The sequence below is a fragment of the Sinocyclocheilus rhinocerous genome, unplaced genomic scaffold, assembly GCF_001515625.1.
Source record: "Sinocyclocheilus rhinocerous isolate Xijiao unplaced genomic scaffold, SAMN03320098_v1.1 scaffold725, whole genome shotgun sequence".
Lineage (NCBI taxonomy): Eukaryota > Metazoa > Chordata > Actinopteri > Cypriniformes > Cyprinidae > Sinocyclocheilus > Sinocyclocheilus rhinocerous.
Window position 1 is genome coordinate 274,364 of NW_015659002.1, and position 9,609 is coordinate 283,972.

General features: G+C 35.3%; 1 protein-coding gene across 1 annotated transcript in view; it reads right to left on the minus strand.

The window, feature by feature from the left end:
* LOC107723139 (alanine aminotransferase 2-like) overlaps window positions 1-9,382 on the minus strand; it is an 18,956-nt gene extending 9,574 nt beyond the window's left edge. The window contains exon 1 of the mRNA XM_016531667.1: window positions 8,803-9,382. Coding sequence (XP_016387153.1) covers window positions 8,803-9,108 — 306 coding nt within the window. The 5' untranslated portion in view covers window positions 9,109-9,382. The remainder of the gene's footprint in view (window positions 1-8,802) is intronic.
* Window positions 9,383-9,609: the final 227 nt, after the last annotated feature.

Genomic DNA, 9,609 nt, shown 5'->3' on the forward strand with positions numbered 1-9,609 from the left:
AGACTGACTTACTACAGCTGAAATTTTGCCAATTTCTTTCTTACTGTATGTACAGTACTTAATTATTCTAAGAAAACAATTACTGTAATTGACCAAAACGGTTTTTTCATGTTCCAAAGGCTGTAGTACATTTGTATTTACAAGACTGACTTACTACAGCTGAAATTTTGCCAATTTCTTTCTTACTGTATGTACAGTACTTAATTATTCTAAGAAAACAATTATTGTAATTCACCAAATGGGTTTTTTTCATGTTTCAAAGGTTGTAGTACATTCCTAGTGGCAAGTCTGACTTACTACAGGTGAAAGTTTGCCAATATCACCCTCACTGTACATACAGTGCATAATTAATTTTCAAAAACCATTACTGTAATTGACCAAAAGGTAATTATTCTAAGAAAACAATTACTGTTATTCACCAAAAGGGTTTTTTCATGTTCCAAAGACTGTAGTACACTTTTAGTTACAAGACTGATTTACTACAGGTGAAATTTTGCCAATATCACCCTTACTGTACATACAGTACATAATTATTCTCAGAAAAGAATTGCTGTAATTTACAAAATGGGTTTTTTTATGTTCGAAAGGCTGTAGTACATTCCTAGTGGCCAGACTGACTTACTACAGGTGAACGTTTGCCAATATCTCCCTTACTGTACATACAGTACATAATTATTCTTAGAAAACAATTACTGTAATTCACCAAAAGGCTTTTTTCATGTTCCAAAGGCTGTAGTACATTCCTAGTGGCCAGACTGACTTACTACAGGTGAACGTTTGCCAATATCTCCCTTACTGTACATACAGTACATAATTATTCTTAGAAAACAATTACTGTAATTCACCAAAAGGCTTTTTTCATGTTCCAAAGGCTGTAGTACATTCCTAGTGGCCAGACTGACTTACTACAGGTGAAATTTTGCTAATTTCTTTCTTACTGTATGTACAGTACATAATTATTATTAAAAAACAATTACTGTAATTCACCAAAAGGCTTTTTTCATGTTCCAAGGTTGTAGTACATTCCTAGTGGACTTACTACAGCTGAAATTTTTCAAATATATACCTTACTGTACATACAGTACATAATTATACTTAGAAAACAATTACTGTAATTCACCAAAATGGTTTTTTCATGTTCCAAAGGCTGTAGCACATTTGTAGTTACAAGACTGATTTACTACAGCTGACATTTTGCCAATATCACCCTTACTGTACATACAGTACATAATTAATCTGCAAAAAACAGTCATTTGTATTTACAAGACTGACTTACTACAGCTGAAATTTTGCCAATTCCTTTATTACTGTACGTACAGTACATAATTATTCTTAAAAAACAATTACTGTAATTCACCAAAAGGGTTTTTGAATGTTCCAAAGGGTGTAGTACATTTTTAGTTACAAGACTGACTTACTAAAGGTGAAATTATGGCAATATCTCCCTTGCTGTACGTGCGGTACATAATTATTATTAAAAAACAATTACTGTAATTCACTGAAACTGTTTTTTTCATATTCCAAAGACTGTAGTACATTCCTAGTGGCCAGACTGACTTACTACAGGTGAAAGTTTGCCAATATCACCCTTACTGTACATTACAGTACATAATTAATCTTCGAAAACAATTACTGTAATTGACCAAAAGGGTTTTGCCATGTTCCAAAGGCTGTAGTACATTTGTAGTTACGAGACTGACTTACTACAGGTGAAAGTTTTCCAATATCTCCCTTACTGTATTTACAGTACACAAATAGTTTTATGAAAAAATTACTGCAATTCAACAAATGGGTTTTTCATATTCCAAAGTCTGTAGTACATTTGTAGTTACTAGACTGACTTACTACAGGTGAAATTTTGCCAATACCTTCCGTTCATATGTGTACAGTACACAAATATTTTCATGAAAATAATACTGTAAGTCCCCCGAAATGATTTTTTTCATGCTCCAAAGGTTGTAGTACATTACTTGTTACAAGACTTACTACAGGTGAGATTTAAGTTGTCTTAAAAAGTGTTTGTTGTGTGAGGATGCCGTAAGTTACCTTTTGCTGCTGTAAGATGTCTTTTCTGGCACCTACTCCTGTTAATTTGTATGTGTCAATATTTTCATATCTTGTATTTCTCATCCGCTGATGTAGCCACCTGGCATGGCAGCATAGTATGTCTCCACTACTTACACACTTTGTTTTTACATGATAGTCACCCTTATGGTCTTATCTTCCTTCCAGAATCAACTCCAGGTCTTTTGGTCATGTTTCTGATGTTCAGTTGCAAGGTGATGGTCCCTACATTACAACCCAAAGTAATTGGCCTTATTGTTAGTTACTGTGTAAGATAGAACATAATTGTTGATTTGAACATTGTTGCTTTATAATCTGTCCAGTTGTTCTTGGAATACCATTTGGTTTATATATAAAAGTTGTGTTACAGGTATTATTCCTCATGGATAGATTTTAATCACATCCAGGGAGCAAGGAAAACATACTTAGCTAGGGTAGACATATACATTCAACAAGTAGACCCGACAAAACCAAACTGAACAGACTGGGGCTTATAAACACAGGGGAATGAGGATAATAAACTAAACACAGCTGGGAACAAAAGAAGAACTAATCGGGGAACACAATGGGAACAGGAAGGACTAACACTTGGGGAGCAAAACACACAAAACATGGAACAGGGTCTGACACATGTGTTCCATTATGCATTATCACTTATGTATGCATTTATGTTTCCACCAGGTTAGGTTCCACATGCATACATATATCTACACACACACACACACACAAGCACACATGTTGTGTTTCAAAGTTTTATGGGTGACTCTCCATAGTCATAATGGTTTTTAAACTGTATATTCTGTTCTATCCCCATAACCCTACCCCTAAACCTACCATAACAGAAAACGATATGCATGTATTAATGTACAAAAAACAATATTCTGTATGATTTATGATTTATGATTGATTCCTCATAGCAGGCATGGAATGGCATGGAATAAACAAACAAACAAACAAACAAAAAAGCAAACAAACAGGTATTTCCATCTTAGTGGGAACATTTACTAGGGGTTACAAGGACCACACAAACACATGTACACACAAACACACAAATTATGCTGTAAAATTATTTGTTGATTTAATTAAAAAAAAGTATGTAACCTGTTTGCCTTACAAAATTGGGTTAAAAAATCTAAAACTGAACTAAATCGGAGTTAGTGCAAAGTAAATGATCAATCAACAGAAACTCAAAATATAATGTTATCTGAAAAACATTAATTATCTAAGTTGAGTTCACAAAAGAAAAAAAAAGTTGTGTTAACAAATCTTGAAAATGTAGATATCTCAAAGAATATAAAGAAAGAACAAAAGTGGAAAAAAGTTCATAAAAGGTTACCTTATTACAACCTTACCAAAAGTGCTGCCAAAATATCATAGTAGCACATTCCAATCACTGTGTTGCTTTCGCGATCGACTTGGTTATTCCTCTTAGATTACCTCAAGTGAAATTGTTTTTATTTCGAATTTTATTTTTGACATGCATTACTTTGTCTTAACTTCAGAGATCATAACTGGTGAGTATTACAACAATTGCTCATCCTGATTGTCAGTTGACTGTCAGTAGCATAAACTTGTGATTTTATTATCCAAGAGATATTGCCCATTATGTTAACATAAAAGCAACTAAGAATATATTATCGATTACTGGGGTTCAAAAGTTGCATATATATCAAAGGGAAAAAAACGATGCAAATGAATTTATAGTCTATTTCCAAACCGTTGTATTTTTATGTCAAAGTCATCAGTCTTTAACCTCCACTGACAATGTAGGTTAGGGTTTGATTAAACTGATAAGAAAAATTGGAACGTTCCAAAAATGGCAACTAATCTCAAGAAGTACATAAAGAAATTCACTGACATTAATACGGATTTAAAAATATTAGACGTAAAGTGGTGCATTATCCTGCTTCTCTTGTGGATAATATTAGTATTACAGCCCTTATCATTCACTTGACAGAATTTGCTGTTTAGCCCCAAGCATAAGAAATTAACGAAAATTGGCATGTTGAAATTGGGGTTGCAAGATATAGGCAAAACAGTTTTTTGTCATGAGGGTCTGAGGATGATGCATGCACATTTTTTTGTTCAAACTGGATTGAGGGGCCTTGGGATTTAGGCTCTGATAAATAAAAAAATATATAAATAAATACATAAATAAATAAATATTATTATCATCATTATTAGTAGTAGTAGTAGTAAAAGTAGCCTTTTAATATGACATAAATACAATTTATTGAAAATGCAGTACGGTTCCCGTACTTTAACTCTTAAATATAGCAAATTTTGTGCAAATGAGTATGTGTTGACATTGGACTATAATTTTCGACTAAATACAATTGTATTTCGTGTAAACTGTTAAACATTTTAAATAATTGATTTCTTAAGTTAAGACTGACGCAAACATTAATATGTAGCCTATAGTTCTTTTGCATTACAGAATTTACAGTTAGTTTGTAGAGTGTGTAAGCATTTATTTGTTTTGCTTAAGTTTTCAAGCCTTCAATTTCAGCAATACACATTAATGTTTCACTGTTTTAGTTTTGTTATTGTCATTTCTATATTACAATTTTATTTGTACTTTAACATTGTCTATTTAATAACTTTGTAGAATATGACTGGTGGTAGGAAACAAAAGGCAGCAAAGGACCTGTGGGCTTTAACAGGTGGTTTCAGTGTTGTCGTGAAAAAGTTCTCAAAACGGAATGTAGGGCATACCATTCCATATAATTCTGAGATCTGGACCAATCTGTCTCTGTCCAATTTTGGAAATGACAAACAATACCGTTATTTATAACGGTGAGAATGTGATTAATTAAGCTCTTATAATAAAAAGAAAACATCTTTTGTGTATTGTTTTTGAATCAATTAAAGAAATGTGTTGTAGAAGCAACAGCAGTTCCAATACCTACTTGTGCGTAATATATTTACCAAAAATAACTCAGTGGCCAATAGACAGTTTACAGTATATACAGTAAGCGTATATAGTCTAACACTAGGACTGTACTACAACCTTTTGAACATAAAAAAAACTCTTTTGGTGAATTACAGTAATTGTTTTCTAAGAATAATTATGTACTGTATGTACAGTAAGGGAGATATTGGCAAAATTTCACCTGTAATAAGTCACACTGTTCACTAGGAATGTACTACAACCATTGGAAAATAAAAAAAACCTTATGTTGAATTACAGTAATTGTTTTCTAAGAATAATCATGTACTGTACATACAGTAAGAAAGAAATTAGCAAAATTTCACCTGTAGTAAGTCAGCCTTGTATCTACAAACGTACTACAACCTTTGGAACATAAAAAAACCCTTATGTTGAATTACAGTAATTGTTTTCTAAGAATAATTATGTACTGTACGTACAGTAAGGGAGATATTGGCAAACTTTCACCTGTAGTAAGTAAGTCTGGCCACTAGGAATGTACTACAGCCTTTGGAACATGAAAAAACCCTTTTGGTCAATTACAGTAATGGTTTTTGAAAAATAATTATGTACTGTATGTACGTAAGGGTGATATTGGCAAACTTTCACCTGTAGTAAGTCAGTCTGGCCACTAGGAATGTACTACAGCCTTTGGAACATGAAAAAACCCTTTTGGTCAATTACAGTAATGGTTTTTGAAAAATAATTATGTACTGTATGTACGTAAGGGTGATATTGGCAAACTTTCACCTGTAGTAAGTCAGTCTGGCCACTAGGAATGTACTACAGCCTTTGGAACATGAAAAAACCCTTTTGGTCAATTACAGTAATGGTTTTTGAAAAATAATTATGTACTGTATGTACGTAAGGGTGATATTGGCAAACTTTCACCTGTAGTAAGTCAGTCTGGCCACTAGGAATGTACTACAGCCTTTGGAACATGAAAAAACCCTTTTGGTCAATTACAGTAATGGTTTTTGAAAAATAATTATGTACTGTATGTACGTAAGGGTGATATTGGCAAACTTTCACCTGTAGTAAGTCAGTCTGGCCACTAGGAATGTACTACAGCCTTTGGAACATGAAAAAACCCTTTTGGTCAATTACAGTAATGGTTTTTGAAAAATAATTATGTACTGTATGTACGTAAGGGTGATATTGGCAAACTTTCACCTGTAGTAAGTCAGTCTGGCCACTAGGAATGTACTACAGCCTTTGGAACATGAAAAAACCCTTTTGGTCAATTACAGTAATGGTTTTTGAAAAATAATTATGTACTGTATGTACGTAAGGGTGATATTGGCAAACTTTCACCTGTAGTAAGTCAGTCTGGCCACTAGGAATGTACTACAGCCTTTGGAACATGAAAAAACCCTTTTGGTCAATTACAGTAATGGTTTTTGAAAAATAATTATGTACTGTATGTACGTAAGGGTGATATTGGCAAACTTTCACCTGTAGTAAGTCAGTCTGGCCACTAGGAATGTACTACAGCCTTTGGAACATGAAAAAACCCTTTTGGTCAATTACAGTAATGGTTTTTGAAAAATAATTATGTACTGTATGTACGTAAGGGTGATATTGGCAAACTTTCACCTGTAGTAAGTCAGTCTGGCCACTAGGAATGTACTACAGCCTTTGGAACATGAAAAAACCCTTTTGGTCAATTACAGTAATGGTTTTTGAAAAATAATTATGTACTGTATGTACGTAAGGGTGATATTGGCAAACTTTCACCTGTAGTAAGTCAGTCTGGCCACTAGGAATGTACTACAGCCTTTGGAACATGAAAAAACCCTTTTGGTCAATTACAGTAATGGTTTTTGAAAAATAATTATGTACTGTATGTACGTAAGGGTGATATTGGCAAACTTTCACCTGTAGTAAGTCAGTCTGGCCACTAGGAATGTACTACAGCCTTTGGAACATGAAAAAACCCTTTTGGTCAATTACAGTAATGGTTTTTGAAAAATAATTATGTACTGTATGTACGTAAGGGTGATATTGGCAAACTTTCACCTGTAGTAAGTCAGTCTGGCCACTAGGAATGTACTACAGCCTTTGGAACATGAAAAAACCCTTTTGGTCAATTACAGTAATGGTTTTTGAAAAATAATTATGTACTGTATGTACGTAAGGGTGATATTGGCAAACTTTCACCTGTAGTAAGTCAGTCTGGCCACTAGGAATGTACTACAGCCTTTGGAACATGAAAAAACCCTTTTGGTCAATTACAGTAATGGTTTTTGAAAAATAATTATGTACTGTATGTACGTAAGGGTGATATTGGCAAACTTTCACCTGTAGTAAGTCAGTCTGGCCACTAGGAATGTACTACAGCCTTTGGAACATGAAAAAACCCTTTTGGTCAATTACAGTAATGGTTTTTGAAAAATAATTATGTACTGTATGTACGTAAGGGTGATATTGGCAAACTTTCACCTGTAGTAAGTCAGTCTGGCCACTAGGAATGTACTACAGCCTTTGGAACATGAAAAAACCCTTTTGGTCAATTACAGTAATGGTTTTTGAAAAATAATTATGTACTGTATGTACGTAAGGGTGATATTGGCAAACTTTCACCTGTAGTAAGTCAGTCTGGCCACTAGGAATGTACTACAGCCTTTGGAACATGAAAAAACCCTTTTGGTCAATTACAGTAATGGTTTTTGAAAAATAATTATGTACTGTATGTACGTAAGGGTGATATTGGCAAACTTTCACCTGTAGTAAGTCAGTCTGGCCACTAGGAATGTACTACAGCCTTTGGAACATGAAAAAACCCTTTTGGTGAATTACAGTAATTGTTTTTTAAGAATAATTATGTACCGTACATACAGTAAGAAAGAAATTAGCTAATTTTCACCTGTAGTAAGTCAGCCTGGCCACTAGGACTGTACTACAACCTTTGGAACATAAAGTTAGGGAGATATTGGCAGAATTTCACCTGTAGTAAGTCAGACTGGCCACTAGGAATGTACTACAACCGTTGGAACATAAAAAAACCTTATGTTGAATTACAGTAATTGTTTTCTAAAAATAATTATGTACTGTACGTACAGTAAGAAAGAAATTGACAAAAATTTCACCTGTAGTAAATCAGTCTTGTAACTACAAACGTGCTACAGCCTTTGGAACGCTCTCGCCGCCGGCGGTGTGAACGCACAGTAAGAATAATTATATACTGTACGTACAGTAAGGGAGATATCTGCAAAATCTCACCTGTAGTAAGTCAGTCTGGACACTAGGAATGTAGTACCACCTTGAACAGCCGTTTAGGTAATTATAGTAGTTTATTATAATTGTGTACTGTACTGCATATATGAAGGAAGGTATTGGCAAAATCCCGCCTGTAGTAAATCACTATGAGTTATACACGCTTTACAGTTTGTCAATGTTTTATTTTAAATGTTAAAAGTCAGGTTAGTTAAAATACATTGGACGTTTTAAACCCAATCGTTGGAATTGTCAGACGGTCCCTTACGCATCAAGCGCCGCTATAGCACGTCAACGCTTTCTCCGGTTTAAATTTGCTGCTACAGAACACTTGGGCGGTTTTTAAATAATATTTTCATGTCGATATAAAGTTGTTGCATATTGTTAAAACTAATCGTGGTAGTGGTATCTTTTTAGGACTGTCGACTCTATAGAACAGAGGCACGCGAAAGCGAATGTCTGGCGAATATCGAACCTAAAACTAACTTTACCGCGCTTGTTTTATTGGGGTGTCCAAAAGCAAACATTTACGAACATGTAACTTAGCTCTGGGATGCTGCATTGAAACAACAATCTATGAAACATTTTCTCACCTCCTCCAAGTATTTCTCAATCTCTCCGGCTTTGATGACGATGGGTCCTCTCACAGCGTACTCCACAGCCTTCACCTGCGGGTTCAGTGTGTCCATAGTCAGGGTTTTCTCTCGCATCTTTCCGTTGAGGCGCCCAGCAGACACTTTAGCCTCGGCGGTGAGGAAGCGCATCTGGCCGTACTTCTCCACGGACGGACCTTGAGATTTGTGTCGTACCCCAGTAAGAGATGTCAGTGTTAAGGGGGTACACTGATCGAGAGCTCCGGCGATCAGTGATCGAGCTGCCAGTGACTGCAAGCGATACATATCGGCACAGTGAGGAAGTCGAGTCTGTCTGGTGAACCTGACGAAAGCCAGGAACAAGGATGCAAGGTTGTAGAGACGCAACTGTAAAAAAAAAATGTCCTTCTAACCGCAAATTAAAGCAAAGAATAAAATTATCAAATAAAAAGCCAAATCACTTAAGAACATGTTTCTTCTATACGAGGCCGAACCGCATTTTCAAATGCTTAACTGTACCACGCTCATCAGAGAATCGTGCAATCGTCTCATCATCGCCTAGTTTCAAACCCCCCTGCCCCCCATCTTTATGCTCTCATTCAGCGCGCTCATGTTTCTGTTCGTCATGGGGGTTGTAGTTCTCATGCTGCTGCTTGATCCACCCTCACCCATTCACTGCGCTTAGAATTAAACTACAATACCCAGCGCGGTGTGAGTTACCGGAGCCGGTGGGCGTGCGTGAAGGGTGGAGAATTTCCCGCTGTCACAGCGGCAAAAATTTCATCAGCACACAATAGTATGCAAAAA